The 25,228-nt window shown below is 39.0% G+C and overlaps 3 protein-coding genes across 3 annotated transcripts in view; 2 read left to right on the top strand and 1 right to left on the bottom strand.

The window, feature by feature from the left end:
* oit3 (oncoprotein induced transcript 3) overlaps nt 1-12,086 on the top strand; it is a 187,816-nt gene extending 175,730 nt beyond the window's left edge. The window contains exon 10 of the mRNA XM_072436505.1: nt 12,074-12,086. The gene's annotated coding sequence lies outside the window, so the exon portion shown is untranslated. The remainder of the gene's footprint in view (nt 1-12,073) is intronic.
* On the top strand, nt 937-17,494 carry mertka (c-mer proto-oncogene tyrosine kinase a). The gene is made up of 19 exons (XM_072436503.1): nt 937-1,131; nt 2,354-2,669; nt 3,025-3,125; nt 3,197-3,367; nt 5,598-5,684; nt 5,771-5,886; nt 6,414-6,603; nt 8,205-8,350; nt 11,717-11,852; nt 12,532-12,682; nt 14,047-14,135; nt 14,214-14,309; nt 14,398-14,478; nt 14,542-14,634; nt 14,729-14,847; nt 14,915-15,024; nt 15,357-15,516; nt 15,619-15,755; nt 16,518-17,494. The coding sequence occupies exons 1-19, from the start codon at nt 1,056-1,058 to the stop codon at nt 16,948-16,950; spliced, it is 2,808 nt and encodes a 935-aa protein (XP_072292604.1). The 5' UTR covers nt 937-1,055; the 3' UTR covers nt 16,951-17,494.
* A 4,160-nt stretch (nt 17,495-21,654) lies between these two features.
* On the bottom strand, nt 21,655-23,792 carry mad2l1bp (MAD2L1 binding protein). Its single transcript, XM_072436744.1, has 3 exons — nt 23,368-23,792; nt 22,375-22,643; nt 21,655-22,294 (listed from the first exon to the last, which is right to left on the bottom strand). Exons 1-3 carry the CDS (start codon nt 23,750-23,752, stop codon nt 21,758-21,760), a joined length of 1,191 nt encoding a protein of 396 aa, XP_072292845.1. The 5' UTR covers nt 23,753-23,792; the 3' UTR covers nt 21,655-21,757.
* Between the last annotated feature and the right edge of the window lie 1,436 nt (nt 23,793-25,228).

Raw genomic sequence — 25,228 nt, 5'->3', positions numbered from 1 at the left:
CGATAGCAAGCGGAGCGGGCAAAAAAAGCGTGTGCAATAGTAATATAAGTAGAACTAAAAGTAAAGCAGTCAGTACAAAGTTAGACGCGTAAGTGTGTTAGTTTTTCATGTTACTGTTCCACATTTCTTTGAAGGCCATATCAACTTATTTATTTGATGGTACGTTCAGAGGATGTAAACATCTCATACATTTATAACCGTTAATTATTTTCTGCTCTTTTAATATGTTGCTGTAGGCCAGCAGTGCATTAATTTCTCTGTTTGTCTGTTTTAAAGTCGGAATCATTTCTCAGTGCATGACAGTGGAAACAAATGAAACATTAGCATTTAAACAACCTCAAGCCAAACTAGTATCACCAGTATCACCAGAACCCTCAAAACTGTTTAACATGTTATAATCCCCAAGGCACGTGGTTTTGCCTCACAGACTTTCTAAAACGTGTTGTACAGGTTGTAGGGGCCATTTTAGATTGGCAGATGTTATGGATATCAAACAATGATATAGATGAAGGCTCTCATTTTAAACGATTCACTACTATCTTTAAACACAAGAGGGCAGCATTTGACATACAGTCTCTGCATCAGAGGTAAGACTTCTGCACTCATCCAGAGGTGTGGGACGTCCCAACAAATAAAGTGAATGCAGATAATGTTAAAAGAACTGATCCGTGTGAGACAAAATTGAACTTGATCACATCGTGTCAGCCGGTTTATGCTATTGGTGCAAGTGCAGAACAAACACCATAAGTGCATTTATAAGAACAGACTTTAACATGTTTGTCTGCAGGCTGGAGTATTTGAATGGAAAACGTAAGGCTTTATTTAGTTCCTGTCAGCCCCGCCTCCGTGGGACCCTCGTGTGACGTGTGGGATCTGTGGTCAGCACTGGACGCACTGGGGGCTCTGGTGCGGGGTGGTCTTCTCTGTCGGGAGGAGGAGTGGTTAAGGCTGGTCCCGTTTGCTCTCGCTCTGAAATCTCAAATCAAAGTTTGGTGTTTGTAAACGCATCTTTTGGGCCTGTCGCTGGACACAGAGCTCAGAGTCCGGTGCTGGTCATGGCCCAGCTGCGCTTCACGCTTCTCCTTCACACCGCGTTTGGGGCTTTGCTCCTCGGCACTTGTGCGACCAATGGTAAGTTTGTTTTCTTTCTTCTCCGGTTTGAGGCGCATTCCTCTGGACAGGCTCTGTGTCAGTCTGGAGCTGCTGCTAGAGCTGCTGCTAGAGCTGGAGCTGCTGGAGCTGGAGGAGCTGGAGCTGCTGGAGCTGGAGCTCATTACTGCAGAACTGCAGATTTAACGGTTTTTTCTTATGGAAACTTACAGGAAAGAACCACTCTGCAAAGTGGTTGAAGCTGCCAGGAATGATGATGTTTGGCTTTCTAGTCTAATTTAAATGTTTTCACACATGCTATTTTATAATTAACTATATTCATTTAGGGTTATTCTTGGTGTACTGTCGCAACGTTTACTCAAGTTGTAGTTACTATTTTTACTCATGTATGGGCCACAGATTTTAAGAAGTTACTTCTCTATTATCTTTAACTGTGTCTCTGCCCAGTCCAGCTCTGTTAGTTTGAAGTGATCCTGTCTGTAAGAGAGAAGAATGCTGAGAATGCTGGTTTACAGTGGGTCCTTAAAGACCTCTTCTGGAATGAGCATATGACTTTTATGTAAAAGTCATAATAGTTAAACAAAGATTTTTCTTAACAATTAAAAAAAAAAATCACTTAAGGACAAATTTCTCATTGTTGGATTATTTGTAACTATCAAAGATGTGTGATTATTACACTATTTACTATGGAAGTAACTGACATGCTAAAACCTCAAGAATGCAACAGAAAAGAGAAATATAAAACAAAAACAACTCCAGATGCATTTGTCTCTGGAAGTAAAAGAAAGCAATTGGGAAACTGGACTGACAGAATAATTGTGGTGTTAGAGGTAACACTCAGGTCAGTGGCTCTGGCTCAGTGGTTCATACAAAAGTGGTTCGTTTGAGCTCAGCTTGGACAAGTGCATACGGTTGTTGTATTCTTCTTACCTGTGTGTGAATTTGGTGTGTAAATGAACGATTGATAGTGAGAGGGGCAGATGACTATTGCTTTGTGGAGCTGGATATGAAGTATGTGGTATTTTTGGCAGAATGACCTCCAGGGATGCACTTTATAAGATAAGATAAGCCTTTATTTGTCCCACAATGGGGAAATTCCAGTGTTGCAACAGAAGTAAATAATAAATAGCAGATAACTTATAAAAAAAACACTCTTGTAGAAATGATTGGTAGAAATGATTATGATTTCCCGTATATAACTTCCCTATTCAGTCTAACTTTTGACTTTCTTGTTTTGGTCCAGTCCGGCCCTCAGTGAGACGCTTCCACCGCCTCACCAGGACGTCAGAGCCTCTGGTGCGAGCGGGACAGGCCTCTCAGGTGTATCTGACCCCGGACCAGCTGCGGAGGCTGCATTTCAAACCCACTGTGGGCTCCATTCTCCTTTCAGAGGGGCACAAGGCCATGTTTAACTGCTCCATCGAAGTCCCAGACCCCCGACTGGAGCCCATCATCAACTGGATTAAGAACGGACAGGAGCTGGTCCCAAACTCACACCTGGTCAACAACGACCTGCAGACAGTCACAGACGGAGTCACCACTCTGCTCTCCACCATCAAGTAAACCACCGTGCACTCATCTTTTACACTATCGAGCCAACACAATACATACAATACAACACATGTATAAGGAGGTTTTGGCATCTGTAGCTAGTGGCCTAGTAGTTAAGCTCTTTACCCCCAAACCAGAAGGTCTCAGCTTCTGCAAGAGCTATAAGATGTGATGGAAGTTTAATAAAAATGTAAAATTTTCATCAATACTGAAGCTGTACTTACCAAACCATACAAACTATATTAGTATTGTTTTAGTAAACCCAGACATAAAATATGTGTAGAAATATTATATTTGTAATAATACTTTTTATATTTTTATTCTTTGAGTGTTTTAAAATATCATCACTCATTTGTTTTGCAGAATACCACAAGTGCAGCGAGCAGACAGTGGTGAATATCGGTGCAGACTGAGCATCATGAATTCACTGGTCGAATCTCAGCCAATCATCATTGAAGTAGAAGGTAGAGATGGATAAACAAAATACAATATGTACGACATGGCTGGTTTTTAATGTTTTTTAACTTGTTTGTAGGTTTGCCCACATTTATACAACAGCCAGAGGACAGGAACGTGACGAGGAACACCCCCTTCACTCTGTCCTGTGAGGCGGTGGGACCTCCAGATCCAGTGCAGATCCGCTGGCTCCGGGACGGCTCTCCTGACAGTGAGTTCCACAACTCCCCCAGCAGCTTCTCTGTGTCAGGTAAGCACACAACAGCCTTGGACTCTTCCTTGGTTGCTTTAAAGTTTTATGATGGTCTGACCAGTATTTTTAGGATTGAATTTATTAAAAGTGATCCTTCCTTTTTTTGGGCCTTTTTTATGTGACTTTTTTATGCCATTTATGAAATTAAGGGTGGAAATTGTAAAGGCACGCTTAATATCCTGGCACATAATTACAATGTGTATCTCTCCTTAGCTAAAATTCATCAATCATAGTAAGTTCAATACAGCCAAAATGGCAAAATCCTCTAGAGACAGTTTTCTTTTGGTAGACATTGTCTTGTGGTTTCTATTCTGCCTGTTGTTGCTGCCTCAGCATGTGCCCTTTGCTTACTACAATATCACTTATAGCCTCATGCTCCCACATGAGGGAGGTAAGGTCACTGAACTTAAATTGGTTTATTATTGTACAGGCAAGTACTGAAGTAATACTTCTGTGTTATTTCATTCTATTTGAGATAAAGTAACTGTACTTTAGAGTTCAATGGTGTTGGAAAATACATTGTTTCTATTATGAAGGGCAACTCATTTCAGCACACACTGTATATGGAATGCATTAGGGCATAAAATGTTAACTTTAAAGGTTAGTGTCTCGAGTGTTTAGTGCCCCTGTTTCTCTGCACATAGGCCACATGTGAGGCAATCTTCTTTCCTGCATTTTATTCCTCTTAAATGTGCTCTTTGAAAGCTTAGACTGTTATTTTTAGACGGATAAACTTTGATCCTTTTTGCCCTAACTTGTCCCTACAAACAACCACAGAGAAAGCTCTCCTCCCTCAGCAGTCTACAGTAAAACAGCTTGGAGCTCATGGGTTAAAGGTTCAGTGCCGTGCGTCAGGCCTGGGCCAGTGAAAGGACAGGGGCAGCACTGGGAGCCTGCTCGGGGGTTGGATCAGGGGACAAAGGCCTCATTGACGGGGCGTCCCACACGGGCCAGCAGGGAGGGGACTGGGTCCAGGCGACCGGAGCTCAATGCATGATTTCAACATTGGCACCACAGTAAAGCCAGTCTCTGCATAAATAGCCCTTTACAACACACTGGAAAGAGGCAGGATATGATTAGAGTGGTTTTAGTGGTTTTAGGATTGTGCACATCTTACAAAAGTCCTCAAAGCATACGTTCATAAAACAGTGGGACAGTGAAGGAATTAAAGTTATCATAAAATAATAATGATAATTGTAATATTGGTTTGACTGGTCTACAGTTCTTTGTTGTAACACAGAATAGTTCGGGCCTACATTAACTGTACATAAACGTCTTGCTTCGCTGGTGCTTTTCCAAACCTCGTAATTACAGATTCCTCTATTTCAGAATTCAGGCTTATTTTACTGTAAGAAGCCACAGTTTACAACATAATTCATCTTTATTGTTTTGGTTTAATTTCAGTGTATAGACCAGAGCAAAGAACATAACCTTATTTTCATTTCCTTCTTTATCAGTGATGAACTTTTCTTTGAGTTCACTGCACTGTGGGCTGCAGTCAGTTCTTCAAAGAAAACCACTTACATGGGGTAATTTGTTCTGAGTTACTGATGACTAAAACTTCCTGTTAAACGCAGTTCCTCAAACATAATGGCAAATTGTCAGTATGTATTTTAGGTTTTTTATTACAATTTAAAGGCATATGTGTATTTCAAGTCCATTTGATTCAAACTCAGATGGCAAATCTAAACTCAGAAGTGCTAGACTTTAAGTTTCTTGACAGACATTTGTTGGCCAGACAGTTCAAACACCATCTTGTGTGTTTAAACATAATTAGACTTTAAACTCTGTATTATTTGTCCAATACTCAGTTATGTCATAAATATCCCAAGAATGTAAACAGTATGACAGATTTGGTCCAGCCATTACTGACAGACTTGTTGTGGTCATTTTGAGTTTGAAAAAAAGGGAAGTGGACAAAGAGATCATTATGTAGCAGCTGTTCTTGTCCTGTTCTGCACAGATCTGTGCCTGGTTGAGAGACATGACTCTCCAGGCCGAAAACAAACCCACTGTAAGAATATGTTTGAAATGACTCTGAATTTGAATTTGTAGACATACTTTCTGGGTTTGCTTTTCTACATTTACGTTGGCCTTCACAGTGTGGAAGTCAATCTTACAAACATGTTTTTTCCATTGTTATTTCAAAAGTCCTCGCTTAAAACAATTGGTGGATTATTTATCATTCATGTATATTAAAATTCACTTTTTATGTCGGTTTTTCCAGGTGTTGACAGATTCACTCAGTTCAGTTGTGAAGCCTACAACAAAAAGGGCGTCACTACATCCAGAGAGGCAAACATCCACATTAAAGGTGAAACACTGACATTCCTTGGGTTTTACGGCTCCATGCTGTGACTCCACTGTGACTTGACAAAGCTTCTCCTGCTGTTTCTGTAGCTCTTCCCCGACCGGTGTCCAACTTCACCGTGATGGAGAGACAGTCCAATAAGCTAAGGCTCAGCTGGACTCCTGGACACGATGGCTACTCCCCTCTCACTAAATGCCTCATAAGAGTAAGTCGCGCTTCTTTTTGGGCGCATTCACACTTGCCGATGCGTGGTCCTGGTTAGCCCTGGTCTTCTCAATGTTTAGTTTCAGGTTTAGTTTTTTATGTGTTGTTTGTGCACCAATTTACATTTTCTCCCAGTGTTTCTTGTAAAGTTCCAATTGTCTTTTTTATTCTCCCACAAAACAATCTAATCCACACAATCTGATAGAGATAAAACTCAAAATGAAAGTAGAAATGATGGGACAGTAGTATCAAAAGACTGAACTAATTCTAGTACAATTATAAAAAATATGACCTACTTTTCTTGCAGATTTAAGACTAATGTACTAACATGGCAATACTTTATTCAGAGGGTAGGAGAATTCCATTGTGTCCATTAAAACTATCTTTTAGTTTTGGAATCATTTGACTAAAAGGCATGATTTCCCTTAATGCAACATGATCATTCCTTTATATTGATAATTACACTTGGTCTATATTTACATTTTTCATTTCCTTGTTGGAATTTCCTGTGTATCCCCTTGTTCTTAGGTAAGAGAGATAAGTCGGAGGAAAGGGGAAGTGATGACCACCCGCTTCGTGAACGTGTCAGTGCCTCCGTTTGAGAGTGAGGTCCCGGGACTCCAGGCCATGACGTGGTACAACATGAGCGTTTCCTGTAGCAACGAGCTGGGCCCCTCCAGCGTCACTGCCTGGATTCAGAGCAACACCACTGAAGGAGGTACGTCTGATTCAGAGAATTACACAGCATTTATGACTATTAATTCATTTAGGACTATTAATCTGAATAATTCTGACTAATCGATTATTAAAATAATCATTGACTATTTTAATAATCAATAATGAATTGTTATCTGGACTATCTAACCTCATAAACACAATGAAAATAATGTTCTATATCAGAGAGCTGGAATTATTTAATGAAAATGCGAAAAAAGTATAAACAATTTGTTATATTCATCAATTATACACATCTGTCTAGAAGCAATCAGTCAGAATATTTCTTTATCTGGTTAAAAATCTATTTCAGTGTATTATAGTAATGATCATGGACTAGCTCAAGCCCAATGTGTAATAAAATGCAAGCAGTAGCATGAAGTAGCAATACAATACAAGCAAATACAAGTACAAGAATGGCTTTTAGACTAGAATATTCTCATGCTTCCTGCAAATATTCCAATTTACAATCAAGCTCAATATTCAGAAAAGAAAAAAGTATTTAATCTTGACATACAACATGTGTCATTATATTGCCGAGTAATTTTACTACATTCCCTATTCCAGTATATGAAGTAAAATTACAATTTGCATGTCAATATCTCAACAATTAATTTTACATTCAATAACGTTCTACATTTTACTACATCCGTACATTTTAAAAGTCTGGAGAAATATCTGTCAATCCATTCACAGTTTGTCAGTTTCTCAGACATGTGCATACGTTTTACACTGCACTCGCCAGCAGTTGTTTCTTTCTTGCGAGAAACATATCATATCTATATTTACATCCTTCTGAATTCATCTTTGTGTTTCTATGTCGTCATGTTATTACTGGAATTCTCAAAGCTGCCGCGTGGTTAGACTGCTTGGACCCGTCGTCATTTCCACAATTGTTTTCCGAAAGTAACACATGGGAAATAGGAGTGGTTTTTGTCACACAGCGAAAACACAAAGTCGGGCGGAGGGCGACGGGCTTCCTTCCTATCCTGACCACATGGGATATTTTAGTTCAAAGATTTGATACCACAATGCAATCAAAGCTTTAATCCAATTCAATACTATAATAATTGTATGTGTTTATGTATTTTTTGCTGACTAAAACTAAATAAAAGCAAACAAAAAAAGTAAATCATAAAATTAGATGTATTTTCGTCAACTAAAACTATGACTAAGAGTACCGGTAGATCATTTTGTCAACTAAAGTGCTAATATTTCCATCAAATAAAAAAACTAAACATAAATAAGTGGAGATAGGTCCATGTTCCACTTTTAAGTCACAGAGTCTATAACCAGATTAGAAACAAACATTCAATAATCTAATGAACATGACACATGCATATTCATGAAACAAAGCAATACAATTTATCATCATTAAACAAAAAGGTTAACTAGACTAAAACTAAACATAACTATTTGACTAAATCTGGACTAAAACTGAAAATTATTTCTGTAAAAAACGTAAAAATCAGCACATTTATATATTTTTATGTTTGCGTTTCTTCTTTTTATGAAGCACTTTGAATTACCCTGTGTATGAAATGTACTCTGCAAATAAACTCGCCTTTATGTAATTTGAAAGAACTGCTTTTCCCCTTTCTCCAGTGCCCTCTGTGTATCCCAGAAATGTCACGGTCCAAATAAACGAGTCATCGCTGATGATAAAGTGGAAGCCTCCTCCAGACGACAAAATAAATGGAGTTCTAAACGGCTACAATATCGTCGTCAGACACGGAGGACAAAAGAGTATGGTAAGAAATGGGTTCATGGTGATGATGGCACTACGAGGGGAAACGTTCTGCCACTAGAAGGTGAGAAATAAAAGGGAATGCTCTTCATTGTGGCATCTGCTCTGAGTTGGATGTATTCAGCACATCCTTCTTCTATTTTACAACATGCTCCACCTTTGAAACTTATTATCGTGGACCGCTCCTGGACAAATCATGGCTGATATTGACATAAGGCTGGGTCACAGGCCAAAAACCTCTTGGAGCCATATCATGATTTTGATTTGATTCATGTACACTAAATATATATTGCCTAAAAGATTGAAGCAAGCAAACTTTATTTGCGTACCGCTTTTCACAGATTATAGTCACAAAGTGCTTCACACAGTAATAAATGACTATACAATAGGACTATAACAAAAATACAGTCAAGATACATTTTAGAAATCTAGAGTCCAAAGAGAGGGAGAGCAGGGAGCGGACGTTTGTTCTGTTGTGGAAAAAATACTGTAAACGGTGACAGAGAAATGAGGCAGAGTAGAATCAAGTCGTCAAGTGAATCTTTATTTCAGCCGTGCACAAGCCAAAATGTCTCTCCCCGATCTGACTCCAGAACAAAGATGAGTCCAACTTATCCAGACACAACAAGTGCCATGTATTCCCAAAGCCTAGTCTAAAGTCTAAATATATTGCAAAAATACACTCAATGTTTTACATGCGGTAAGACATCCTTGGGCCCCCGGCTATCAGGCTGTTTTCCCACATGCAGAGCCATAATAAGTGTGCCCTGGATGTTACACACATGTTGACTTTAGCTTTATGGTATCAGCCACTATTAAGACTATTAAGAATATTTTTCCCTCACAGTTCCAAAGTTGGCCTGCAAATAAAGTGTGATCTTTCTGCAGAAGATTCACACTTTTCTGTAAATCAACTTGTCATTCACTCAGAGCATGACTGACTAATAGAAGGAGTGTGTGCGAAAAGGGCCGCTTTTGATGATAGAGCTGCATTTAACAGAACATTTGTGATTCACGATATGGCGAGCTTACAAAAAAACAGGATCACAGGATCAAGGCCCTTGACTGAAATACGTCAATAACCTGAGCTCAGAGCAGACATATCCTTATATCCTTAGTCAACATTACATAGTGGGCCCCATGCAGGCTCTATATGGGCTTATGTGGGCTTCCAATATGGGCCCTAAGTTGGTATGTCCATGGGTTCCATTCAGTCCTTACACAACGGAACTAGTCCACTCGAGAGTGAAAGCAAGGTACAAATAATCATTAACTGATCTAAAATCATGGCATATTTGATTCAAAATGTGTCTTTTTTTTTACCATCCATCCATCCATTTTCTACCGCTTGTTCCCTTTCGGGGTCGCGGGTGACTGGAGCCTATCCCAGTGACTTCGGGCCTTAGGCGGGTACACCCTGGACAGTGGCCAACTTGTTTTTTTTTACGTCAGTCCAGTCCTTGGTGAGGTTTGTGTCAACCATCTAAGTGGGGGCCCATTATAGTACTATTCCACTTATCACCCATGCCCACATACCATGTTAGCTGGGTCACTACGCTTCTTTGTCTGCAGAAGTCAATATCAGACATGGTCCATGGAATGTATAGGGGAAAGTCACTTGTGGTCCACTCCAGGTGGTGAGTTACTGTTGTTTAAATAGTCATTGCTGGTTTTGACTGCAAGTTATTGAGAAACTTTATGCATCACAGATTGTTGCATGTAAAATGGAAATTCGATGGGCAGTTGTAGCATTAAATCCTACCATTGTGTTTGTATATTGGTCCTTAAATAATAACATTGAAAAAATGTTTTGAAGCAGATATTTCACATTTTACAATTTACCTTTTTTAACATGTAAAAGGAAAAATCTGACACAGTATATTTAAATAGGGTCAAAGAGAGGTCAAGTCCCTATGATCATTTATGAGAAGCACCTCTTTTCTCTTCGTTCACCTTAAACTCGACAGTCATTGTCTCTGCGATAGCTTCTTCTCATACAATGGCGTGGCTTCCCGTCTGTGTCAAAGGTAAGGGAAGCTGACAGTGTGAAAAGCAGAGTGATGTTGTTGTAGCTCTGGTATGCAGCCTTGAGTCACTGCACTGTGGAGTCAAATATGTTACGGTACGTGTTGACAATGCAACATTTGAATAGTATTAGTCGATGAAGAAAAATGCTTTAAATCACGTGCCTACATATGGAGCCCTATTTCATTTGCATAAAGATTGGGCACAGGCTTTATCCTAATTTATCCAGACTTGGGACTGACAAAAAAGTCTAGCGGTTGCATTTGTAGGTTTTATCATGAGCAATTTCTGGTATTGCGCTATCCCAATTTTCAACGTAATTTAAAATGTTCTAATCTTCTGTAATCACTGCCATTTAACACAAGAAAAAGTCGTTTATTCCTCCAAAGAATGAAATCTGCTCTAAACACGCTTCTACTTACGGAGGTTTGGCCCAGACATATCATTGACAAGTAGAAATTAGATTAAAATTGAGATATAATTAAATGACACAGCCCTAACTCATAAACAACTACTTTATGATAAATTATTTGATTCAAAACATGAAAATTCAATACTATTTTTTCCGTGAGTGACTATTCCCTGAAGTTTGAGACATGCTTCTCGCTTTCCCACATTTTAGGAGCGAGTTAATCACATGGGCGGCTTCTTTGTCCGTCAGCAGAATATTAATGTAAATGTGTTGTGAAATTTAGAGCAATGTGTCTGTCACATGCTTTGTTCCAGTGTGAAATGTGTCTTCCTCTTTTAATAACCTCTAATCATGCTTATGGATCATAAAAGTGGTGTCCTGCAATAAAGGAACAGATTTTAAATTTTGAATAGTTTTGGTTTTGAAGTGAAAATGAGGAAGGGCCTAAAACAACAGAACAAAACGTTTCTTAGTTCTCAAAATTCAACAATGGAAAAGTACCCAAATCTTGACGGGTTGAAAAAATAGGATAGAATTCACAACATTTTACACATTTCAATCATTTCAATTGAATTTGTGTTAAATGGCCTTATCAGAGTACTGTATCCTGTATATTTAGAATACGTTGTACATTGAGTTTCATAGGATTACAGGGTGCATCATAGAATACAAACACTACTTTCATTTTCCTGTTAGTTTGCAACAACTACTATTACTTGCACACTGTCATTATAGTACTATTCCTATTAAACTGGAACAGAAAACACAAAATGTATTTAAGTTAAAGTCAACAACCGTTAATAAATGCGTATACAATACAACCTTTAGGGCTTAAGTGTCAATATTCTGTCCTTTCCTGTGCTTAATTGAAAACTATCTCATGGAATTACTTCAACAAACTGGAGTACATTATGTCCATTGTGTGTGTTTCAGATCCACAGCTACAGCACGTCAGTGTCTGTGCCGCTGCAGGACTTCAACACCACGTACAGCGTGGAGGTGTCTGCGTGTACTCAGGCCGGGAGCGGCATGATCAGCCCTCCTGTCTGGATCTTTGTGCCAGAGGACAGTGAGTGACTGATTTGTCTCTACGTCTGGAAACTGTTCGCTGTATAAAAGGAAGGGTTTTGGACAACAATAATAATGATGATAATGATAATAAAGAATAATATGGTTCCTATTGCATCAAGGCAATGTTTTTGTTTTTAGTCTCAAATGAAAGAACAGAGATTGTACTCAAGTAAAAGTAAACTTAATTCAAAATAATATTACCCGGTACTCAAGTAGAAGTACAAAGTAGTGGTCAGAGAACTTATTCTAAGAGTAAAAAGGTTTTGGGGAAACTACAAGTAAAAGAGGCAATTCAAGAATAACTGTGTTGACATAAAATGTATAATTTGTAATTGGAGCAACAAAACATTAGATAAAGCATAAAATCTGGTATTTTCAAAGGATCGAGACAAAAATGAGAAAATAAAATCTTATCTGAAGGATCAGTGCAAAAAACACAATTGTTCAATTAATTTAATATTGTCAGTATAAAGCTTATGTCACTTTGGGAAGAGAAAACAGATCTTTTACTCATGTAAGAGAACTGTCACTTCAATAAAAAAAATATGGATCAAGTAGGAGTAATAGTATGTAAACGTAACTGAGTTGTTGTTGTTGTTGTTGTTGTTGTTGTTGTTTAAGACTATATGCGACACAAACACATTGGCTTCACTTTAGATTTGTGTGACTTCTTTCAGAGTCAGTGCCTTTTCCATCGTCCAGCCCTGACACGGCCGTTTCAGATTCGGTGTATGTGGTTTTGGGCGTGGTGTGTATGATCTGCCTGCTGCTGCTGGTGCTCTGGGGAGGCCTCTGTGTGCGCAACAGGACCCCTGGATCCTGGCTTTCGTAAGTATTCTTTAACCACCATATATATCAGATTGTTTGTGAATAAACAAACATCAGTGCATCCTATTTCTACTATCCGACTACTCTACTATTGGACTCAGGATTAAAATATCATCTGATCCGGTCAGAGCAGCATGGTTGTGCACTCTTTAAATGATATTTTTCTTAATATGTTATATTTCTTAGCAATAAACACACCTGTAGTTCAATAAAAAGTGTTGAACATTACAGGATAAGCAGTATAATCTCAGTGGAAGCAGCAGGTCAAGGACTCGCAGTTCCAAAAGATACAGTGAAGATATAAAATTGAAATAACAACAATCTAGTAAAAGTGAATGAATGGTAGAGATGTAACAATAATGATTTCAGTGCAGACGACACTTTTATATTTGAGGTATTTGGATTATGATTAAAGGAAAAATAATAATTTCTACAATTCAACAAATAGTGAGTAGTGTAAAGTATAAAACACATCTATGTTTTCTTGTCCATAGGGATGCTGAGTAACGTTTTGTAATGACCTCTAGTACATGACGACTTAATGTTTCCTGGTTTTGGTCATAAACTTCCTCTGCTTCCTGTTAATCACGCTCTGCACCTGAGTGAGGCCTGTATTATTGTTATTGCAGCTGAAGTGACCCACAATATCCAGGTTTTATTTATGTCAGGTGCTCGTACTCTGAGTCACCCTTACCATTCACAATTGTAATCACATAAGTCGATAATATAATTAGGGCTGGGCAATTAATCAAATGATCGACAGATCAATATCGTCAATTAATTCGGGAGGCAATACTAAGAGCCATTTTTACTTTGTTTTTGGAAAGAATAAATGAAGTGAGAGGAAAAATATTTGTTCTTATCACCCAGCCCTAAGTATAATGCACATATTAAATTAATATGTCTTTACAAAACCTTTATAAATCTTAAATTACAGGACAAACTGCCCCACAATAATCAAATAGAATAATAACTGGATTTAATGTATGTATGTTTTTAGTCTATGATTTTGTTTTACAGATTTTGTTCTACTTATTGTTGCCTGAATATTTTGTTTCAGTTTCATAATTTAACGTCATAAGCAATTTTTTTTTCCGTATCCTTATAATATGATAATATGATATGATATCATGTCAATTCAACAGAAATGTGATTAAAAGTGTTGCGTTAGGATAAGTTATTAGACAAATGTAAAATGAATCCGAAATATCAGCTTAAATCCTTATTTGAAACAGCTATTTTTTCATTTTTATCTCTAAACAGCTCTTTTTTTTAAGTTCTTCAAAAATTAACAACCACAAAATTATCTAAATTTCGATATATTGCCCTGCTCAAATCAACATTCCTGCTCTTACTTTTTGCAGGAAGCAGTTTGGTGAACGAGGGAAGCTGGAGCCTGTCATGCTTTACAATCCACAGAGGACTTACAACCGAGCTGCAGTCGGAATCACATGTAAGTCACAACTTCTCGCCATCGTTTTCTAATATTTCTAAAGACACTAAAGTCATTTTTATGTCATATCTCCTCTAGTAAGTAACCTCGGCATCAGCGATCAACTCCACGCTAAACTACAGGATGTAATGGTCACTAGAAACCTGCTCTCTATCGGAAAAATCCTCGGAGAAGGTGAGTTTTATCTTTTTATTAATGAACATAAAAAAATATTTACACCAAGAAACAGAAGTATTTTTATTGTATTTGTTTCTTGTTTTAGGTGAATTCGGCTCCGTGATGGAGGGACAGTTTAGACAACCCGATGGAACGTCCGAAAAGGTTGCTGTGAAGACTATGAAGTGTAAGTCTTCCATATTAACGTCATCTATAACAAAAATCAAACACTTGTTCTCCCTCCAAACAGTGGATAGTTTCTCGCAAAGGGAGATTGAGGAGTTCCTGAACGAAGCCGCCTGCATGAAAGACTTCAACCACCCGAATGTCATCCGATTGCTTGGTACTTTCCGACTTCTCTGGAATTAGCATGTTTAGCCTGTGGCGTCTCCTTGTGTTTGCGCTCTGTCACGACCTGTTTGCTCTGCCCGCTCCAGGTGTTTGCTTAGAAATGGGCCCCGTAAACTTTCCCAAGCCCATGGTCATATTGCCTTTCATGAAATACGGAGATCTGCACAGCTTTTTGCTTCGCTCGCGTCTGGGAGAGAGTCCGATGGTGAGAAATTGGCCGATTAGTACGCTACTGTAAGAAATACAATACTGAATTATATGTTTTTTTTTAGTACTTGCCCACTCAGACTTTGTTGAGGTTTATGGTTGACATCGCTTTTGGGATGGAGTACCTCAGCAACCGGAACTTTCTGCATCGAGACCTGGCTGCGAGGAACTGCATGTATGGATTTAATAATTGTTTAGTACTTTAATAAGCGAGTCCTTTTATAAAATGAAATGATTTGGACACTTTCATGCTATTTGTGAAAATGTAAGTGATGCAAAATTAAGAGGAAAGCGTCTGAAAACAAATACATATTAAACATTTTGGGTGAAAACAAAAATTTTATTGGGTAAATTTCTCATCGGCAACAGTTGTAAATGAGCAATACTGTTAAATTGCGTACATATTTGAATACAGCAATCTATTCATTCAAATTGAAAGTATACCTTAGAAACTGTTATTGTTTTATTTTATGCTATTTGACCTCATTCTCACTCCTTTTCTTGCAGGCTGCGTGACGACATGACCGTGTGTGTTGCAGACTTTGGCCTGTCTAAAAAGATCTACAGCGGCGACTACTACCGACAGGGGAGGATTGCCAAAATGCCCGTCAAATGGATCGCTGTGGAAAGTCTGGCGGATAGAGTTTTTACTGTAAAGAGTGACGTGGTACGGTAATATTTTGTTGCAATTGTAATTTTGCTTTTCAAATGTCAAAATGTGCTGTATTGTCTTTCACTGTTTGTAATAACTGATTACGGTGTTTCTCAGTGGGCATTTGCCGTTACAATGTGGGAGATTGCCACGAGAGGCATGACACCGTATCCTGGCATCCAAAACCACGAGATTTATGACCATCTGCTTGAAGGACACAGACTAAAGCAGCCACCAGACTGTTTGGACGAGCTGTAAGTGTAACAGGCGCTTTGCATTTAACTTAACAGCGCCCTCTTCTGGCAAATTGGTATACAACAAAACATAAAGCCCTTAACACATCTTTAGGGAAAAGTGTGTCATGCCAACCGATTACAGTGAGATATTCATAATTAGCATATCAATATATTTTGTATAAGTTCTAAAATTGGTATGATATTTAAATATACTTTTGCATTTTGTCATATCTAAAAGTGGTGGAAGAAGTACTAGTATAGCATATGTGCAAGTAATCAGTCAAGTAAAAGCAGCATATAAAAAAAATCTACTTAGGATAAAGTATCTGTGTGTACTTTAAGAGTAAAAAGTCAACAGTAACAATTCCAGTCAATTTTTTATTTTTTCTTATTTTATTTTATGTTCATATTTTTGTTTACCCAAACTTTAACCCTTCACGCAGGATGTCCTCATGTTTAAAATAACCCTTCAAACTACATAAAAATACTTTCTTCTTTCCTGTCCAGTTCGAAAATGTAGTGGAGTAGTACAGAAACCTGCGCTCAAATGTAGCTTAGTGAAAGTAAAAGTGTCCACTGTAAAAACGTTTTCGTACAAATGCTACAGATGTTACAGTACTTTTACTTTTATGCTTTGTTACTTTCCACCACTGCACACTGTATAATAATTAACAAATCAAGCATGACGTATAACATTCAGTAAATGTACTTTCCCTTTGCCAAAACCATTCTGTCAAACTACTTCAACCAAAATTCCTCACCGAGTCTGTGTCTTTGCAGGTATGAAATCATGTACTTGTGCTGGAGGTCTGACCCACAGGAACGACCCGTCTTCACTCAACTCAGAGAAATGTTGGAGAAACTCGCCGAGAAACTTCCAGACGCCTCCAGCAGAGAGGACATCATTTACATCAACACAAGTTTCCCTGAAGATGACCCAGACACTGACCACACAGCCCTCGACTCCTCCCCCTCGTGTAGTCACCACCAGAGGGCGGCAGAATGCTCAGTCGTCACCGTAGACGTTCATGGGAGTTTGGGGGATGAAGAGGAAGATTCTGAAGACAGATATGTGGTGGTGATCTCGTCTGACCCTTCGCTAAGACCCGCGGTGCTAAACTCTCCACTTTTACCTAATGACACTGTGAGTCAAGTGGCCGGACAGAGAGAGTCGCGGGGCTCGAGCACAAGTCACACTTCCTCATTATTGTGAAGATCAGATACGGTTCTGTCTCAAATGAATTATTATGGAGCTTTCTGTCTTTCTCAGCAACAATGTGGCTGACGGCTGGACATGGCACTGGTCGAATTGAAAAGACAATAGTGTTCGATGCTATGGAGTCAATATTTTGGTTCTGTTTTCCACAATTCCTCAAAATACCTCTCGCTCTGGACCCACAACGTTCTTAAAAATGCTGTTTGTTTTGCATAATGTATTCACAGTACAGTTGACATGATTTTCACACTCACCACTAACCTTTTGCACAGTTAGTTTAAGTGTTTTATTAGGTGTAAGCCGTGAGTCACTTTTTCATAAGGCCAGTGTTATTATTGTTCGTTTGTGAAGGTTGCAAATGTTCAATGAGCTTGAGGTGCACTAAGCTATGAATTGTTTACTTACTATGAAATATATAATGCAATGTAAATATAGATTTGTACATATTGTTTATTAGCAAGACTCAAGTTTATTTGAAATAAATTATGATTTATCTTTTGAGACTAGAGCATAATTAAAGTGGTATATTTTGCTACATTAACATTCATAGCACAGATGTGTTTTTTTCACCCCACGTTTCCACTTTGGGGAAGCAGCTGGACCTTCAGTGTGAGATTCTGTGTCGTTTAACAGTCAAGCCTCCCACTTGCACTCCATTAAAACTGGGAGAGGTAAGCGATTTGTTTGTTAAGGGAATTCTACTTAACCGTAACCCTAAATTTACTAGAGCAAAATGAACTCTTGCATTTTTTGTGAGTTTCCAAACTAGAACTCGATTCAGACTCAGAGTGCAACACAAATTTCAATCTGCCGTGAGCCAGATTAGGTTCGAACTCTATGGATAGTGACCTATTCAGATTTTGATGGACAAAACTGACCAAAATATGAAAACAGATTTTATCTTACAAGGTTGTATTGGTTGTTATTGATGTCATACAAGTAGCCTTCACATTGTACCTCAGATACAAGGTGTTGAGCAATTGGTTTAGGGGCCTTTATGCAATTAATTAGATTATTTCAATTTACATCTGCATTAAATAAATGTACATTTATCTTTAACAGCCCTACAAGCAGAAAACAAATTGCACGGGGCAACACTAAAGTCTTGTAAGATAAGATAAGATAAGTCTTTATTGCAATAGGGTTTACTTTAGCCCTACAATAGGTCTACACTATGAAGATGAAGAGTGAATTATTATTGAATAGGTGACGGGAACACTCTGTGGGTCAATATTGTTTTCTTCTCAGAAAAACAATTACAATGGTTTTCATTCTTTTCCATGCTATTCACCAATATAGTATAACATATAACAAAGGACTGGTTACTTTAATTTATGTGGGAAATCTGTTATCAGACCTAATGCACCAGTAGCACTGGTTGAATTTTAACATTACTTTGGTTCCCAAAGTGGGGGGAGCAAGCCCCCAGCAGCCAAGATGGCCGCCCATTCAAGTCAATGGGAGCTGCCACAACTAATGTTAGAAGTAACGCATTACAAAAGTAACGAGTTACAGTAATATATTGTGTTTTTCTGTGTATTTTTACTGAGTTGAAAATAGGTAATATTACTCTTACAATCTCAGTTACGGGGAGAGGTTCTCAAACTGGGGGCCCAAAAGGGGGACAGAGAGGTTATGTAAATATATGATAAAAATCATATGAAATATGAAGGTTCTGAATCAAATGAAACATGGACCATATTTTATTTTTTAAAAAACAGAAAGAAGTAACTCAAAAGTATTGCAAGTTCTGTTACTCGTAATGTATTAAAATGTCAGAATGACCCAACACTGGCCATGACCAATGACCCTGTATGTCATGACCAGGCCATTGCATACTTTTCTATTTTTACACTTAGGCTTTATACCTTATTGCTTATGTTAATGAATGATTTGCCTTAACTATTTATATTTTTGTCAACATCTCCAAACATCCCCCTGTACCTTTGATACAAACCTGAATGTTCAATGTAGTTGTGACTGAATGTAATTGTTACTCATCAATCATAATGAAAGAGTTTTTATTTTTTTTATTTTTGTAAGGCCCAAAATCACAACAACAGTTGCCTCTGAGGGCCACAGGGAGAAATGAATCAACAATGTCTGTGGTGGCGATGAAGTCAGACAATGTCTGTGGTGGTGAGGGAGTCAGACAATGTCTGTGGTGGCGATGGAGTCAGACAATGTCTGTGGTGGCGATGGAGTCAGACAATGTCTGTGGTGGCGAGGGACGATGTCCCAGAGTCCTCTGTCCTTAGACCCTCCTTCTCGGCCAAGAAAAAATACAAAAAACCTCCTTGGGAAAAGTAGAAACCTGGAGGAGTTCCAGATGAAGGAGAGATTTGACTCTCACAGACGGACGCGAGGGAGACTGGAGCTGGATCCACTCTTCAGGCAGAAGAGGGACCATCCATACGAGGCAGGGACCACTTCACCAGGAAAGGGGCATCTGGGTCCACAGTTCCTCAGGAGTGAGAAAAAGAAAAAGGCGGTGAACAGTTTGCAAGTGGAATCAAGATTATTTTTTTTAGAGGATAGTGCTCAAGCTGCCATACTTCCCCCAGCATAGTTACTCCTAGGGCAGCGTAGCTAAAGCTGTGGGTTTATCTTTCTGTTCCTAACTAGTCTGACCATAAGCGATTTCGAAGAGGAACGTTTTAAGCCTGGACTTAAATGAAGAGACTGTGTCAGCATATTTAACATGGGTCGGGAGCTGATTCCATAACACGGGCGCTTGGTAGCTAAACGCTCTACCTCCTACAGTACTTTTAGAGACTCTTGGCACCACCAGAAGGCCGGCATTCTGAGAGCGAAGAGCTCTGTTTGGATGATATGGTTCTATAGCATCTTTGAGGTAGGATGGGGCCATGTCATTTATGGCTTTGTTGGTCAGGAGTAGAATTTTAAATTTGATTCTAAACTCAACAGGAGCCAGTGAAGAGACTTCAGCACCGGCGTAATGTGCTCTCTTCTTTTTGTTCCTGTTAGTAATCTTGCTGCTGCATTTTGAACCAGTTGAAAGCTTTTTATGGAGCTTTTAGGACACGCTGCAAGCAGGGAGTTACAGTAGTCTAATCTACTGTACAATCTTTTGGCTATGTTGCGCAAATGGAAATAGGCTGTTTTACAAGCTTGATTTATATGAGCTTTAAATGAGAGCTCCTGGTCAAATAAGACTCCGAGGTTTCTTAGTACCGATTTTGTGTACCAATTGTTTGTCACAAAATAAAGTGAAATATTGGAATAGTGGAGGCTCGCCCCAACTTATCACCCCCAACATGTCTGCTGTCTCAAAGTCATGGCTGAGGGCCAAACTGAAAACAACCCATCACATGTACAATATACTTGCCTCTATCCTGTCTCCATCCTGCCCTCCTGTGGCCAAACTGAATATAGGTCACCTAGTGCCACAAATGTAGATATTTTGTGACTTAATTATTATATAATTCTACAAACCCTGGTGAGACACAGCAGACAGAAAATAATGAAGACCAATACAGTGAACCATGTGGTACTGTGGATTTAGAAGCCCTCAATGGTCTAACGAATACAGAAACAATTAATCTCATCTTTGAAACTGATGACCCAGATGTTTTTGTTGAAATTCAACATCCCAAGCATTTGATCTTGATGACACGGTGCCAGTTTTGCACTCTCAGACCACTGATGATTTCGACATCCTCACCCATTCAAACTGGACAGTTTCAAAATCGCAACACAACTTGATGATGACGAGTGTTTCCAGTGTTTCCTTTAGAATTTAGTTCGACCTCGGGCAGTGTGCTGGATTAGAAGACTATAGTTGCTCCATTCCTACAAATAAAGCTGGTGTGTAAAACTCACAAAAACAGTTACTGTTAAAATAATGCAGTTTTCATATTGTTCTTTCAGAATACTGGATAAGGTTTTATATGCCATAAAAGGTTTGGCTTCTTAATCAGTGATGTTGCAATATCTATGCATTTGTTTTATGATTTTATTTTGTTAAATAGTTACCTTTAAACAAGAATGATTTTTGTTTTATTTGAATGATGACTGAATAATAAAAGGTTATTTTTACTATCCTATACCAATACTATAGATTAAGAAAAATGAATACAATCATCTTACGGAAGACGATTGTATTCACTTTTTTTTAATGATCTTGTAATTGTGAGAAAAGTATCTATGATAGGATAAAAAATAATCATATGACGGCGTTACCAGATTTGCTGCACTATTACCATCTTACTGGACTAAAGCACATGGACAGCTTCAGCATAGGTTAGATTAAAAGAAACCAAGCCTAGCATGTCAAGGCTTTCCTTAAAAATGGACATTAGAACATAACGTGAAAAGAAAGTTATGTGTATAAAATAAAGTGTTTAGTTAAGAAGCGTTTAACCGTCACTTGGCTTAGCACAGGGTTCATCATTGACTTCTGTGCACGGTTGGCAAGACAATTATGTGCCATCCTGTTGTAACCATGATGAGGCATTTGTGGGGGGTCAAAAAAAAGAAAAAAAATCTAATAAATACGAGAAACGTTACTCATAATTAAGGTGTGTGGCGTACATAGGCAATGAATACAATGAGCTTCCACCGAGAATAGAGCGTCAGGTAGACATTCATAGACATCACACGTTTATTGCTCACAAATTATTAAAAATGATTGCACATTTTGTAAATGCATTTTAGTATTAAAAAGTGTATAGCATAACAGGCATTAGCACTCACAAAGCAGCACACGTTTCCTTATTTGATGGCACTTCAAACGATTCTCAATTGTGTCTTTAAATAAAATTCCTTTTACAATGTGTATTTGTTAAACCTTTCTGTTACTGAAGCCCTTGATATTCATTGGCGCCTGAAACCAGATATAATCATCCCAGTCCAGCTCATCCCTTTTTAGATCCTTGCAGGTGCGAAGGTCAGTGGACAGAGCCATGACTTTTCTCTCCACTCGTGTCGGGACTTTAAATTGCAGTTTGGGGCGAAACCAGCCCACCCCACAGTCTCTGTGAGCGAGCGCCAACAAAGTGGTGGGCATTAAACGAACCGGATTGGTGTCGGACAAAAGATCAGCCACAAAGAGCGTGCGGAACAGCTGCCTTAAACAAGACGAAGCGCGTAAGCGCTTGTCTCCAGATGCCAGGACCAAAGCCTCCATGTTGATCTCGTACAGCTCTTTTGGGAGGACCAAGGTTCCGCCCATCAACAGCAGCACCCGAGGGACTCTGCTCAGAGAAAACAGCACTTCCAGCTGCTGCAGCACCTCCTCCAGCTCCTGCAGAGTCTTCTGGCCCTTCCTCCAATCCATGTCCGCCGCCTGCACAGATTTCCTAATCACTGTGTCCTTGTCCTGAAGAAGTACAGCACAGAGGTATTAGATTGTGACAGCTCTCAGAATAAGTGATGCATGCTCTCCTCATTTGTGTTTACCTGCATCGACGCCTGTCGTTTCTTTTGAGAGTACACAAGTTGGTCATAGGTCATTGGGAGCTGCTGCCTTTGATAGAGCACACATTTGAGGATCTCGCTGACGAATCGGCAGCACCCGTCCTGCGTGACTGTCCCAGGAAACACCACATTCACACAGCCCTCCTCCTGCGCCCTTCTCAGGATCTCTTCGTCCGACTCCTCAGTGCCCACGTTGGAGTCGACTTCATCTTTCTTCTGATCCAGACTGTGCCGTTCCTCCTTGTCGTTATCTGTTAAGAAAAATACAGTGCTTTTAGTCAAACTGTACAGAAAGCAAGTGTGAAAACTCAAATATGGTTAACTTCATAACAGTTTAGGCACGGGCACATGTTTAGAAACTAAATTTGCTGTGATTATACATATATTTGATTTAATATACTTTTAATCCATTAGTAATGGGAAATATGAATTTAAGACAACATTATAACCTTTGTGTTGTTATGAGGAGATTCCAAAGACAGCCACTTAAAATCCAATTAAAATCCCAGTTAAAGGTTGAATGGATGATTTTTTTGGCCCAAATCTGAGTCTTATTTCCTCGTGGCGTGGACAGCCAATTTGTCCTGCCACGTATCAATCATAAAAACGCACCTACCGCTCACCTGCAGCCGCGTGCGGATCGTCCCCAAGTTTCCGCGTGTCTAAGCGCATTGATCCATCATAATATAGTTCCCTCAGTGTACGAGGCAAAATGAAGATGGAGAAAGACAGTTCGAGCTGACGCAGAGGAAGACGGAAATCTACGGGAGACGAGAGATGCGATGCGATCCGTCGCGCTAATAAACAAACGAACGTGTGTGTTGTATCAGTCCGCACGGGGGAGTGGCATGTGCACTTCCACCTGCGTTCTCAAATCGCCCATTGCGCCTTTAATAAAAGTTAGTGTGCAATTATTAAACAGAAGAAACGTCACATATATAATGTGGGCTTGTGCTTGAATAGTTGGTTACTCACCCAAAGAGAGGTTCACGTTTGGCTTGGTGTCGTTTTCTGTACAATTATCGTGTAGTTTTGTAGCATTAGCAGGACAACTGAGACGTGTTTCAGATCCATCAAATCCATCATCATGTTTCGGTTTAGCACAAGATTTCGTGGACTTGTCAAATATTTCCCCGTTGATTTCCGCGGAGAGCTTGTCTGAAGTCGTCTCATCGTCGGATACGCTTTGTAAAAGAACGGTGACTTTTGGAGCTAAACACGGACTTCTGTTGGTGTCGTATTCCAGCAGTGACGGCCGCTTTTGTGTTCCTTTACCTCCCTTGTCATCAATGGGTGAAACCTCTGTGTTTCCATGTTTTATTTCAAGTTTTAAAACGCCAGTGTTTTGGTTTCCGTCCATACTTTCGAATGTCGGCGCCGGATGCTTCTTCTCGCACTGCATCATGGGAAGCGTGAGTCACGTCCCACGTGACAGACTCTATGTATTTAAAATGCCTTTTCTATTTGTGCTTTATCCAAAGCCCGTGCTTTACCATAACAACTGCGGAGAAAATAACGTCCAGGTTCAGTTCAGGAAGACAAGTTTATTTGTAGAGTTTGTACACAAGGCAATTCAAAGTGTTTCACAGGGAAAAAAACATTAAAATCACAAAGACATGACAGAAATCACAAAACAGATTAAGAAATACATAAAATCCTTTCAGTCATATGCACAGTTTAGTTGTGCATAAAATACGGACCAATGCAGTGTTTTTAGGGTGAATATTCTTTTTCCCAATTCAGAGAATACAATCCTAACAGAGACAGGCACAGTGTATTAGAGTGTATTTGATAGTGAGTGTGTTGGCACAGTCTGTGTTGGTGCGCTCTATTGCGCCATCTGGTGGTCTAAAAAGGCAGTCCTACTACCGGAACTTCTGCAGACACTTAAAACTGGATAACACTGCGCTAGAATCAGAATGTGTTCTGAGGAGCAACACATGAGAAATAACTTAGTGAGAAGGTAACTCAACCCTAGTAATTAAAGCAAATGAAGTAAAATAAATAACAGCCTATTGTACAATAAAGTAGGCTGTAATATACGAAGTGACTGAAATGAATGTAAAAATGACAGTAAAATAGGGCTTGCAGATGTATTCTTGTGAAAGATCACAATCATCCCGCAAATATTTATCACCAATGAACCACAAAACAGATAAACCATGTAATGCTTGAGCCTCGCGCTGCATCTTCAGCGGCGCTTCTGACGCAGATGTGTCGGTGACGTGACTTTTCTTAAAGTGACACACACAGGTCGACGCAAGCGTCACTTTCAGAGCTTCGACTCCTTTGGCCCATCACTTAAATACACAAACAATTGCTCTGCCAATAATGTGCCACAATATTATGAGGCATTAAACATCTATCTTGCGTATCTTCTAATATGTGTTTTTATGCCTAAAATTAGCCATAGCTTAACAGCTCATAGGAACATTAATGTACCGTTTTATATCAATTCAAACCCTCTATGTATGATATTTCTAGCCTTGTTTTTACACTATGTTTTGCTCTTGCAATTACAAGATGGACGCCGCGGTTGCCACGGGAACAGATTTATCCAGTATTTATTATCTCATTGGATTGGGAGTGACAGTATGCTGCGTTCACGGGCCAAAATAAGATAATACACAACTAAGAGAAACAAAATAATACACAATTACTATAAGCATTGTGTATTATTTTAGTTCTCTTAGCATATCTACAACTACTGCCGACAGTATGATTGTTTATATGTCAAAATAAAAGTTTAATATATGAATCTTCACTTTTTTAAAGTTTTGTATTTGTTTTTGATGATGCGTTCACGTACCGTGAAGCAGACTTCACAGGTGTGATG

The sequence above is a fragment of the Eucyclogobius newberryi genome, unplaced genomic scaffold, assembly GCF_026437365.1.
Source record: "Eucyclogobius newberryi isolate DKJ021-1_F unplaced genomic scaffold, fEucNew1.0.hap1 SCAF_8, whole genome shotgun sequence".
Classification (NCBI taxonomy): Eukaryota; Metazoa; Chordata; class Actinopteri; order Gobiiformes; family Gobiidae; genus Eucyclogobius; species Eucyclogobius newberryi.
The sequence above is the reverse complement of the archived record's forward strand: the minus strand, read 5'-3'. Positions and strand labels throughout refer to the sequence as shown.

Coding starts and splice junctions, on each gene's coding strand:
- mertka (XM_072436503.1), top strand. CDS start 1,056: ATGGCCCAGCTGCGCTTCACGCTTCTCCTTCACACCGCGTTTGGGGCT. Junction 14,136..14,213: donor AGCTGCAGTCGGAATCACAT/GTAAGTCACAAC, acceptor TATCTCCTCTAG/TAAGTAACCTCGGCATCAGC. Junction 15,517..15,618: donor TTACTGTAAAGAGTGACGTG/GTACGGTAATAT, acceptor GGTGTTTCTCAG/TGGGCATTTGCCGTTACAAT.
- mad2l1bp (XM_072436744.1), bottom strand. CDS start 23,752: ATGGACGGAAACCAAAACACTGGCGTTTTAAAACTTGAAATAAAACAT. Junction 22,644..23,367: donor AAACGTGAACCTCTCTTTGG/GTGAGTAACCAA, acceptor TTTTCTTAACAG/ATAACGACAAGGAGGAACGG. Junction 22,295..22,374: donor AACGACAGGCGTCGATGCAG/GTAAACACAAAT, acceptor GTACTTCTTCAG/GACAAGGACACAGTGATTAG.